This window comes from Acartia tonsa, chromosome 7 (assembly GCF_053477335.1).
Source record: "Acartia tonsa isolate MP-2025a chromosome 7, ASM5347733v1, whole genome shotgun sequence".
In the NCBI taxonomy this organism is placed as follows: Eukaryota; Metazoa; Arthropoda; class Copepoda; order Calanoida; family Acartiidae; genus Acartia; species Acartia tonsa.
This window is the reverse complement of record NC_137266.1, coordinates 52,015,085-52,028,159: the sequence shown is the minus strand read 5'-3', so window position 1 is coordinate 52,028,159 and position 13,075 is coordinate 52,015,085. Positions and strand designations below refer to the sequence as shown.

General features: G+C 44.2%; 1 protein-coding gene across 3 annotated transcripts in view; it reads right to left on the bottom strand.

Annotated features, from left to right (window-relative positions):
- The window catches only part of Skel (DM13 and DOMON_DOH domain-containing protein skeletor), a 110,977-nt gene that overhangs the window by 50,145 nt on the left and 47,757 nt on the right, over positions 1-13,075 (bottom strand). For all 3 annotated transcript variants that reach the window (XM_080166594.1, XM_080166595.1, XM_080166593.1), the window contains exons 3-4: positions 10,962-11,027; positions 10,431-10,518 (exon numbers count right to left, since the gene is read on the bottom strand). In XM_080166594.1, the coding sequence (XP_080022720.1) occupies positions 10,431-10,518; positions 10,962-11,027 (154 nt within the window). The remainder of the gene's footprint in view (positions 1-10,430; positions 10,519-10,961; positions 11,028-13,075) is intronic.

Below are 13,075 nucleotides of genomic sequence, written 5' to 3'. Positions count from 1 at the left end.
ACATCAATTTATCAGCCATTGTCTTATCCCTTTAGATCCCTGCTACGACTCTGTATTTAGCAACAGTGATAAAAATTATGACAAGTATGACAAGACATTACTGCAAAGTTTTTCTTATGAAATTTGTTTAAAAGACATAATAAATAATAAAAGCATAATTATGACTTTTCTTTAGCCTAATGGTTCAGTATTCAGACCATTTTTACAAAACTAGCAACTGCGCCCCTAGCATCTAGAGGCTTTATATTTGAATAGAGAATGTTCAGAAGGGGCTCAAGAAATGGGCTTAAATACAGGATCCAGAAACCTTTGATTTGATTTTTTAACCCGAGAGCATGGCTCAACACTCATCGCATCTACCCGTAATCAGGGAGTTGATAGGTTCGAATCATGGCCCGATGCCGCAACATAACTAAATACGTTAAAATGTTTCTTACTGCTACTGTGGTATCCGCCGAGGATAAATGGCAGACACCGGAGTTCAATTAGATTACGGCAGTGTGACAGACGTGGACACCTTACTATAGAGAAGCTACGCTTCTCTAGCATTCACTAAATAATAATCAACATCTATTTCAGTTGTCACTTTATTGCAGGTCTAAAGGGTACTAAAGCTATATACAACAAACAATAACTACACAGATAGGAATAAATAATCATAACATAAAAGCATTATAATACATACACAATAGTCAGTTTGGGCAATAATGATCCCCCATCCCTGGAAAGGGTGGGGGGAATTAACAATACAGTTAACCATAATAAAACTTGGCAGATTCAATCATTAATTTTAGGCATAGGGAGGGGGTCGTCAGACCCCTTCCCCAGGACTCGGGGGAGGGCCATTGACCCTCCACCGAACCCCGGTCAGGGGTGCCATAGGCCTGGCTCACGGTTGCTGAGTACCACGACTCTCCCCTCGGAAGGATGGGAGAGGGTTTCCCTACCAGACTTCCGACAGTGGTTGAGGCCTTCGGTCCGCTCCTTAGGGCTAAGATATCTATATACAATGATAATGATTCAATGGAATCCTAGTGGTGAGTGTTTCTCAGGGTTGATGGGCCCCCAACGTGGGATAGAAGGCAGAGGCTGGCTTCGGTTGGACACGTTGTTCAGCGCCAGCAGGTGTCAGGTTGGCGGGTGGCACAGTTGTTGCTGGGACAGTCAGCAGTGGGGCATGCTGGTTGTTGTTGGCAGCGGCTGGGGCACTGGCTGCCAAGTTGACCGTCTGGGCGGCAGCCTGACCTCCCGAGGGACCGCGGGGTCTTCCAGAGGGCGGTCCTGGCCTGCCTGGGCGGTCATGCCCGCTATCGGCTGATTGCATGGACACCATTTCCTCGGCTGCTTCCCGGCCGATGGGAATGGCATCCCAGTCTACTGAAAAGTCCCGGGACTTGGCATGGGTGAGCCGGGCTCTGGCCAAGGCCTTCCTGTACAAAGTTGGATGGTACAGGAACACTTGTGACATCGCATTCAGGGCTGCCCGGACACCTCCTTGTGCTGCTGCCAGAGAAATGATGGTCAGATCCCCCAACAGTTTGAGGATTAACAACAGCAAACACAGTATGGCTGCGCCATCTCCCCACTCGTGAATAGCTTGTCTGAACCCAGCCCAGACATCCAGGGCGGCCTCTCCTTCCTCCGCCAGTCGGTCGATGTTGTAGGATACTATCCCATGGTCACCTGTGGCCGAACAGCTGCCTTGCTGAACGCATGAGCCATAGGACAGGCCGGTCAGCATGGCGCTTTTATATGCTGGGAACGCCAGCAGTTGCTGCCAGTCATTCAACTCAGCCTGCGAATACAAGCCCCCTGAACTGAAGTCATCCAAGGGTTCTGTCAGCAGCTGCTTCGGCGTATCCAGCGGGGGTGGCCTCTTCTTAGGAGCGGGGGTTAACTCTATCCAGCCTTCCTCCGCGTGCACAGTCAGGGGGTATGTGGAGGAGCAGGGAATCTTGGTGGCGTGGCCGCTATACACTCGTGTCACGGCGTCTACAAACCCTGTGGGCTCTACTGGCACTTTGTCCCAACACTCCTTGTGTTCACGGACAACATATTTGTTGCGTTGGCAGGTAAGCTGGAGCAGGACATCTCCCCTCAGCACCGAGAACGTGCTCCCCTGGACACGCACCGGGTGGGCCGGGTCTAGTTGCTGGAGCTTCCAGCAGTTGGCCGCTACTTCTTCTGCTGCTGTGCTTTTCATGCGTGTCTCCAGAGTAAATCCAATATAACCTGCATGTATCTGGGCCTGCAGGGGGACATCAACATCCCTGGCCGATACTCTGGGTAGCGCTGCCGCGGCTGGGTCAGCTGCCACGAACAATGCTGGGTGGTTGGTGGCATGGGCCTCAAAGTCGCAGTTCACTATTGAGGTGGGGTTGGTCATGTTGATGAAAAACTGGGCCTGATGGTCAACCAGGAACGCATCCATCACTAGGCTGGGCTGGAGGCTGCGGATCAGCCTCAAGGGGCAATCTCTCCCCAGGTGGTCCCACACGTAGGTTGCTTCCCCAGTGATGCAAGACAGCTCTGAATGGGGACACTCCAAGGTCAGGTGGTCAGATTGGGACTCCACCCGTCCATCCTCTACTACGTAGGTCTCTTCCTTAACCAGCAGCCGTCGCTCCTGGAGCACTAATTCATTGCGGTACAGCTGGCCCTCGAAGTGGACGTCCTCCCCTTCACAACCCACCCCCTCGGGGCTGTTGACGAGGGCGCCCACCATATCGAGGGTGAAGAACAGGGGATGGTTCAGTTGGAACGTCAGTGGCTGGGTCTTGCCTGGCAGCGTGTAGACTCGGTTCCTGGCCAGGTCTCGGCACGTCTCTGGATCTATCTTGGTTGGCCTCATGAGGGTGGGGACCGAGGTCACTTTGAGGTGACCCCATACCCCACACCTGAATGTCCACTGGGACACGGTGAGCTGGCAACTGTACCCTGTTGTTTCCCTCACCTTGACTTGCTGCAGGACGTGTACTTCATGGCCCAGGGGCACCTCCTGGTGTAGAGGTTTCGTGTTGCACATCTTTTCTTTATTGTAGGCTGTGACGTGGGTGGGGTTGGCGCAGTCCCATCCCACCAGGACGTAGCTGGTTGTAGGCCACACGGCTGCCAGCAGGAGGCCCCACAGGACCATCCACCAGTGGGAGAAGCTTCCAGGCAGCCATCTACCTCGCACACGCGGCTGGGGATCTTCGGCTCGGGTCACGGCTGCTTCTTGGGGCTGGACACGGCTGGGCTGCTCCTGGCTAGATACAAGTTTCCATTGAGCGTTATCTTTGTGTGGCCGGGGCACCCCGATACCCTCCCCAATGACAGACTGGCAAGCGACTGGCACTTGCCTGGGTGTCGGCTCCCCTAGCCCCAAGTGGTCCCTTCCCTTGTCCAAGGCATGCCCAGTGGCATGGGGCTGAAGTGCGTGTGGCACAGGCTCGCCCTTACTCACGTCCCTCCCCTGCCCTAGGAACTCAGGTGCATGTGGCACAGGCAAGTCCTTATTTTCCCAAATTTCAATCTCCCCAGCCTCTGGTGCAGGGGGCACAGGCAAGGCTGGGGTTTTACAATGGCTTGGATACAACACATTTATCAAATTTAACTCATCCTGGCTCGACTGGGGTTGCTGGGCAGCTGGGTTCCTTCGGCTGGCAGGGGGCTCTGGATGGCATGTAGTTGGGCTCTCCCTGCAGGCTGGTGGCGCTGGCTGGCTGGGGGTGACGGGTGTCACCCCTTCCTCTGGGACTGCTGGCTCATTCCAGGATCCAGGTCTCTCGGTGGCGGCGACGGTTGTCGCCCCAGGCACCAGGTTGGAGGCTGGCTCGTTCCAGGATCCAGGTATCTCGGTGGCGGCGACGGTTGTCGCCCCAGGCTCCAGATGGGAGGCGCTGGATAGCACCCCCCAGTCATCACAGGTGGCGGCGCCGGGTGGCGCCACATACATCGATGTTGATGCGCTGGCTAGCGCCTCCTGCCTCTCTCGTTCAGCGGCCGCCAGGGCCTCCCCGTACACCGTCTCAGTGACGCTGGGTAGCGCCCCTCCACTCTTGCTGGGTAGGCTTGGTCGAGCAGGCTCCATCATGTTGAGGCTAAACGGCTGGGGCCTCAGAACTTCTGGCTCGGCGATGTTGTAGGGTTGCACCAACTCCGGCCCCAGGTGGTTGAGACTGAAGCCCAGGCCAACCCGGTTGGGTTCAGCCGCGCCGCCCAGTACGTTGATCCTAGCTGGAACGGTCCCAAACTGCGGCATCCCGTCGGCTCGGTCCGCGGCTTTGGGGGCGGCTGCTTGCTGCGGTGGTGCTGGGGGCGCGCTCCCTTCCATGTGGGCCACTCTGCTGGGCTTCCCTGGGGGGGCGCCCTTATCGGCGGTGCACCTGCGGCTGGCTACCTGGGCCCAGTCAGCTCTGCACTCGGCCGCCGTGTGACCGTCATAGTGGCAACGCTCGCACTTGGCAGAACGGTCACGGCGTGGCTGGGTGCGTCTCTCCTCTAGGCTAACTTCCATAGGCGTCGGGCAGTCTCGAGCTCGGTGGCCTCTCCCCTGGCAGCGGAAGCAGCGACCTGGAACCTTGTCATCTGGAGCGACCTTCCCCATCTGGTGGAGACCCGGAGCCAAGGCGCCAATCTCCATTGGCTCCGACTCGTCATATTGGGGCAACTGGATGCTGGCAGATCCAGTCAGCCCGTCGGTAGAGTCCACTAGGCACACACCCTCCTTCAGCTGCTTGGTAATCATGGTGACGGTGAACATGGCTCTACGAGTGTACTCAGGTACACTCGTGATCTCATGTCCCATCATGACGCGTTTCACATTAGCGTTACGAATACCACGATTTAATTCGTCCACTAACAACTCGAGATCCTCATGGCTGTAGGCGTCCCTATACAAGGCACATTTGGTTGATATGTACGCTTGTATAGGTTCTGTCGAGTGTTGCTTGTAATCCCTAAACGCTTGTTTAAGCGTTTGGGATTCAAAAGCAGGACGAAATAACATTTCACACTCGGCCTTGACCTGTTCGTAGGTCAAGGCTTGGCCTGCCTCGCCAAACAGATGGGACGCCATTTCCGCCGCTTGCCCTACTAGTGACAGTAAGAGGGCATTGTGGCGGTTGAGGGAGTCATGGGGTGGCACGCGGTAAGCCGCCCATGACATCTCGAGTCTGCGGATATGTGAACTCCAGGATTGCTTGGGCGGTCCTCTATACTCTGGCAGGTTACTCAGCATCAGCTTGCGGTACTCGGCTGGAGCCGGCTGAGGGTCATCCTGGAGCCATCCTGGGGCTTGATCGCCTCCTGGCGCTTGTGGCTGTTCCATCGGGTCAACGGTTCAACGGCGGGACACAAAGTTATAAAGCAATAGGATAATGATTTGTCACTTGAGGCTTTCTAGCCTAACAGCCAACACTGTTTTTATCACTAGGTTGGTAGTTTAGTTACAAAGATATAACTTAGCTGTACTTATCACTAGTTGGATTCTGAGGTTGTAGAGTAGGCTGGTAGGGGTAGATAGGTGTTGAGGGTCTGAACTGCTGTCAGGAACTGATTTGGTTTTCCTTTATCACACTACAGATAGGAGGGGGAAGCTTGTAATTCTTTATTTTCTAAAAATACCTCTGTTAGATGCTATGGAGTAGCTCCGCTCCGGTGTGTGTGTGTGTGCGTGAAATCTCCTGTCCTTGCAACGCGCTTACGCACCGTCAAATCCGCGCACACAGGTAAAACGCGCACTTATCCCTCAACTCGCTCTCTCATTGGTCCGCTTTGTCCGTTGAATTTTATGATATTTCCGCACTCCGTTGCACTACCCGTAAATGGCGCTCTGTGTTCCCGGCCACTAGCTCCACACCGTGGGCGGACTTAGTTTAGTGTGGGTAGGAGGGGGAAGCGCGTGAGGGGACGGGGGTAAATCCGTCCGTTCCCCCTGTGAGGAAGGGGGGAGTGCTGTGGGTTTGAGGTAACTGTGTGATGAAGTAATGGTGCCCTCTCTCCTTAATCCTAGGCTTATCTATTATGTCACCTTGATTGTATTTCCTTCAGTGGAGAGTGGGCCCCTCCCTTTCCTCTGAGATAAGGGGTGTATTGTTGTTGTGCTGTAGGCTTGAGGTGATTAGATTGTGTATCAGGGCATTTGTTATATTACATCTAGCTTCTATTTTTGTCCTTATCACAATTACATAACAGATTTGTTTACCAACCCTGTTCTATTTTTAGTTGTTATCACAATACACAATAAATCCAAGCCTGTTCTATTTTTAGTTTTATCACAACACAACAAATTGTTTGCCAATCTTTGCTCATAAATCTATTATTTAGCCATCACACCAGGGTGGTAATCCCTGCAATGTGATATAATATCTGTTTTTCTAGATGGGTGGCTGCGTTGTAGCCTCTCAGGATACTTGGAGTTGACGTAGTTTTCTCTGCTTTGGTGTACTACACTCGTATGTTGGCTCGCAACTCGCAGCTATGTGGCGTGTTTCAGCCTATCGGCGGCAGGGAATGTCCCGTCCTGCTAGCGCCGCTGATCCAAATCCGGCTGATGGCGGCAGGGAATGTCCCGTCCTGCTAGCGCCACTGGTTCGGAACCTGCTATCTCTTGCAGTAAAATTGGCCTATTTTCAGCCGTTTACACTTATTTGGCTTGTTTCAGCCAGTCCGCAGGCCTGTTTCAGCCCTTTGAGCGCTCGATTCTCCGTTAGATGTCGGCACTTCTCGCGGTTCTTCGTCAAGTTTCGCTGTTTCACTTCCACAACTGCCGGATGCAGAGTTAGACCTTGCTGTCCAGGGTGGGTAATTCAGGTTGCTTGTGTCAGTTTTGCCAGTTTCACTGCTGGGAGTACCTTAGCCTCAGCTGCGCGTCTGCTCTACACTTGTGGTTTGCCGTAATCTCACACAGCTGTCACCAAAAGTTGTGGTATCCGCCGAGGATAAATGGCAGACACCGGAGTTCAATTAGATTACGGCAGTGTGACAGACGTGGACACCTTACTATAGAGAAGCTACGCTTCTCTAGCATTCACTAAATAATAATCAACATCTATTTCAGTTGTCACTTTATTGCAGGTCTAAAGGGTACTAAAGCTATATACAACAAACAATAACTACACAGATAGGAATAAATAATCATAACATAAAAGCATTATAATACATACACAATAGTCAGTTTGGGCAATAATGATCCCCCATCCCTGGAAAGGGTGGGGGGAATTAACAATACAGTTAACCATAATAAAACTTGGCAGATTCAATCATTAATTTTAGGCATAGGGAGGGGGTTGTCAGACCCCTTCCCCAGGACTCGGGGGAGGGCCATTGACCCTCCACCGAACCCCGGTCAGGGGTGCCATAGGCCTGGCTCACGGTTGCCGAGTACCACACTACAATGTCAAGTGTGCGAATAAACGGGTGCAACCCATTACCATGCACAGGTTGTACAATCAAAGGGTTGGTTGTCTGTTGGATGTTTCTAAATCTAAAAACCAAAAGTGGCGTTACTGCATCCCATTATAGGCTGATGATACCCTTGGGTTATCTAGAAGATCACTTGAAATCCAAGAAGAATCCCGCATCAATAGGGTAGTAGGTAACTTGATTTACTTTTAATTAGGGTTGGGCCGGATATCCGGAGTGGCCGGATATCCGGCCGGATACTGGATATTGAAACTATCCGGCCGGATATCCGGCCATAACTTTTTTATATTTTACACCAAAAATCTCTGCTTTTTAAAATTTTAAATGGCTATAATTTTCTTATTATTGAAGCTAGAAGAACATTTTTTGAATATGTTTATCTTTATGTAAATTTTATATATGAAATCTCAAAAGTTTATTAATAAATTTTTTTTGCTACTTTAATATCTGGTAATTTAGCCGGTTATCCGGCCGGATATCCGGTAATTTGGCCGGATAATCGGATATTTGCCGGATATCCAGCGTTGGCCGGATATCCGGCATTTGAAATCAGCCTGGTATCCGGTATCCGGCCAAAAAAGTATCCGGCCCAACCCTACTTTTAATTGAGTTTTCCAAAAACCTTGTCTAAATTTCTTTTCCTAAGGTTTGTAGAAACACTAGTTTTCTCATATGGAATTGCTGAATAGGCTTTTTTTTTTAATCTTTCATTGAAAAAAATGCATTTAAATGTTCCAAAGTGCACGGATCTTTTGTTCAACCTTATATTAATAGCACAGCTTCTTTATAAGTAGGGTATGCTAGTCTCTCAGTCCCTTACATAGTCAACTTCAAACGTTGCATAATAATTCCAATAGCAATTAAGATTAGCATTGGATATGGAAATCACGAAAATTATGACAAGGGAAAAATTAAGGTTCATTTTTTAGCCTTATAATGGTAGCAACTTAATATCGTTACTAGAAATAATTATATTCTTAATCTTAAAATGCAAGTAGTATTAATAAGCATCTTGCAATTTAGCAATATATTTTTCTTTTCTAATGTTTGACTTGATAACTCAATCCGTTCATTAATTTAAACTTCAAAAAGAGAAAAGTACACAAAAATATTAGTGGAGCACCCTCCCCCACAAAAGTTAAAACCTTCCTTGGATCTATGAGAAGCACATTGATTCAGAATATAGCGGGATCTTTTGCTACACATCCTGTTTTTTATGTAAGGAGTAATCGTTTGTTGTTCAATTGGATCGGCAGAGGTTTGTTTTCATGGATAATATAATTCTTGTTCGAAAAATAAAATTGTGCGCTATATAAGTAACAATGGGTTTTAATCTTTTATTTCTGTTAATCATATAGAGTTCAGAGATCTATAGGGATAAGACAATGACCAATAAATTTATGTACATCCCCAATGATGATACACAAAATTACCCCTTTTATATATTACTTAACGAAATAAATAAACCAATCAAATTTCAATAAAAGTCCCCAAGGTTGTTAGACCAAAGAATAAGAAAACGATTTTATAAGACTTTGGGGACTAGTGTAATAAAAAGCCCCATTGTCCCCTTCCTCCCTGTTTGAAAAAAATTTTGAGAGAAACAAAAGAGTTATGATAATCTTATATTGTAAATGTCATTTGAGTTAATTTTTGTGAGGTAAAGCACCTCCAAGGTTTGATTTTACAGTAACAGTATATCTGTTTGTGTGTGTGTGTATGTGGTTGTGTGTGTATGTGTGTGTGTGTCTGAGTTTAGTAAAGTATCTTGCTAATCACTGAGCTTAGGTTTCTAGTTTATAGTGAATATTCTTATTGGTCCAGGGAAGGTTAATAACTATTTCCATCAAAATAATTTATTGGAGGGTTGACTTCAACCCACCCACCTAACCCCTTTCAAATAAAGCTTTAATAGGCAGGGAGTAAGGGAGGGGACAATGGGCAATTAATTCAATATAAGAGTTATCAAAGAAAGGGCATGAAATCCAGTTTAATCCAATAAATTTGTAGGAAATTATAAAGGGATTGTTAATTGAATAATAGATTTCCATAGCGTCATGTAAAGTGAAATCACAACTTGTTTTTGATGAAATATATTGAGGTTTTTTGGTGTGATTTTTATATTAAAAGATTATTGGACCCAGCCAGCTGCTAGCAAGAATATGACTGCCCCTTTTTATTCTGTTTATTTCCCTTGCCCCTTGCCCCCACCTCCCTTCTCCCTTCTCCCCGTCTGCTACATTCCAAACTAACACAACGAGTGTTTATTTCCCTTGCCCCCACTTCCCTTATCCCTTCTCCCAGTCTGCAATATTCAAAACATACATAACGAGTAGCGGCATTTCATGCGCAAGTCCCCAAACTCAGTCAGAAACTGCTAAATTCTTGCACATTCCCTTTAAGCCAGTCCCCAAAGTCTGAGACTCCTAAAAATTGAATATTCGATCCATTGTCCCCTCCCTTACTCCCTGTTTAATAGGAGTTGATATAACAAGAGTGGGGCGTTCAACCCCCATCCACCCCTCCCCCCAAATCGACCGATTAAGGTCTGGAAAGGGGAATAGTTATAATTACCTAAACCCTAAAAAAAGAATTACCCCCAAAATACAAATTTCTACTTTTACCCAAAAAAATTTATAATTCAAGTTTACCTTGATAAAATGTTCTGATTTTTATCTTTTTATATTTAAATGAATGGCGGCCTTAGAGTAATACCTGCACTTTTATCTTTACTTGTAGAAACAATGGATGTAATATATACGTGGATATTGTGAAAAAATGTAGTCAATTTAGGTTGCGTCATTTATTGGTTAGTTTATTCTTCCAGTTATTTTAATGAATTGGTAAAGCATCTGTTTTTAGCCAATATAACCCATCCTAATTGTGTATATCTTTAACTTAGTATCGTTATAACCATAGCCCAATAAAATTTTTGTTGTTGTTTGGGTTAGAAACGAAGATACAAATTTAAAATCAAGATCCTTCCGTCCGTCGTGTCTGTAATTACACTAGACTATCCTTACCTTTTCATTTGCTATTTGAAAGCCAGCACTGGAAGGTTTGGAAGTTTTGCCGGCATAGAAATAAGCTGCTGGTCCTTGTCCATCATACCTATAATTGTACATAATTAAATAGTTTTGCCGGCATAGAAATAAGCTGCTAGTCCTTGTCCGTCATACCTATAAATAGTTATTTATCGCATCGTAATATAAACAGCTTTCCGCGGATATAAAAATGTACAATTATATGATTAAAACCAGTTTTGTTAGCACGATTTACCAAAACTTGTTTTAATATTATGATTGTACATTTTCTATATTAGTAGAAAACTCCATGAATATAATACGATACGATGCAAGATTTTTTAGTATGGCTTAGAACCGGTTCTAATCTTGCGGATATTAATCGGTTTCGAAGTCATATCTGTAAATATGATTAATATATATCATAGGTGCGAATCTCACTTAAAAATCGAAGGAAAATCCTGCCCTTACGAGGTAAGGTATGGGCAAAAAATATATAAATACAATAATAAAGCTTTTTAAAATACTTACGTAAATCCTTTAATAAAAACTGTTCTTGAATCTACAGCATATACTTCTCCAGATATACCATGAAATCTAGAATAGATAGATAGTTAGATATATATCTAGATAGATAAATACATAGTTAGATAGATATATAGTTCTTGAATCTACAGCATATATTTCTCCCGATATACCATGAAATCTAAAATAGATAGATAGTTAGATAGATAGATAAATATTTCTTGAATCTACAGTATTTACCTCACCAGATATACCATAAAATCTAAAATAGATATATAGACAAATAGATAGATAGATAGTTAAAAAGATATATAATTAGATAGTAAGATAGATAGATAGTTCTTGAATACACAACATATATTAATTTATTCGTAGATGAACAAGCATGACAGCATCCATAAAAACGAATTTCTGGACAAACACACATTAAACTTGTAGAGTATCAGAACTGAATGAGCATAAAATAACTGTATATAAGTCAAATTTGTAAAACTGTTTAAATATACATGGAATACTGCTTGGGGACATACTTTCAGTTTTAGGACCTGGTTATAGAGAAACTTCGCTAATAACATTATACCTTGTTGTAATAGGAATCAGTATTCCAAAGATACAAACACATACAAGCATACATCCTACTATTTACTTTGGTAGATAGACATCAAGAAGAATAATAAGCAATACAAATTAATAGACAGTCAAACAGACAACTCAATTTATCAGTAGACAGCCATACAGACAGAAAAACATACAACTATTAAAATTACAAAATTAAAACCTAAATTGTCAGAAGGAAACAACGAGGGAATATTTATTTATCGCATCGTATTATAGACAGCTTTCCGCGGATGGCAAAACAATAAATAAATAGGACTAATTCCGGTTTTGTTAGCCCATAGGGGCCCGGGCTAATAAAGCTGGTAATAATCTTATGATTTATATTTTCATATTCGTGGAAATCTTTCATTAATACGATGCAGTGCATGATCATTCAGTATGGCTAAGAGTCGATACTAGTCCAGAGAATATTGATCGGTTTCAAAACCATACTGGAAAATGAACAGCTAAATTGCCTGAAGGAAAAAACTTGTAAAAATAATTAATTGTTTCCAGATAAAAAACAAAGACATTGATCTATAAGATGAAATTGTACAGCTATAATGGTTTTATTGTAGATATAAGGACAGGGATATTTATTCTGAAGATAAAAAGCTCTCAAATAAATGCGTAATTTCAGGGAGGGATAGAACATTGGACTGTTTATCATACTGGTTCCCAAAATTTTACAAATCTTTATATTGGCTTAGAAGCTTTAATTACTTTAATTAAAGCTTTTCTTGGTTGATGCAAAATAGCTGTGTCAAAACTTTTTAACCTATGAATTTAGGGTGTACATCAATTTATCTTTAATTGTCTTATCCTTTAGATTCTCTTAAATCATCTAACAAAAAATGTATCCAAAACTACTAATTAACTATATGTGAAATACTATTATAAATGAAATGTTACTGTATTAAGTGTATTGTTCTTTTTAAGTAAATATTATTTCTGGCTTTTTTTGCTGTGAAAAAAATCTTTATGCTAGTAACTAGAGGCTATGCCCCTAGAGGCCTCTAGTGGTCTCTGAATGGGGATAAGTGGGTGCAAAAGTCGACTCACTACACTTTATATTTTAGTTTTTTAGAAAAATATAAAAAAAAATTTCAAGAAGTGATTTTTCTATTTTTTCACCAAAAATAGCTATATAAAACCTTATTATGAGAAGCTATACTGCAAATAAGAACCATATCGGCACAGTGAGATCCTTTGGTACATAGAAACAGACAGACAGAGATCCTTTAACTTTGTTATAAGAATTGTTCTAAAGAATTTTTATTTCTGTCCTTATTGACAGCATGCTTTTATAAACATGGTTTTACCACACGTCATGTAGATAAATCCCCATCAATGTATATTTAGGCCCCCCGCCTAATTATTTCACCAAATAAAAACACAGGAAAAAGGGATAAGACAATGGCCGTTATATTGATGTACATCACCAATGATGATACACAAAATTACCCCTTCTGTAGATAAGTGTAGTTTGGACACTCAACTTAATGAATCAACCAATTAAAACT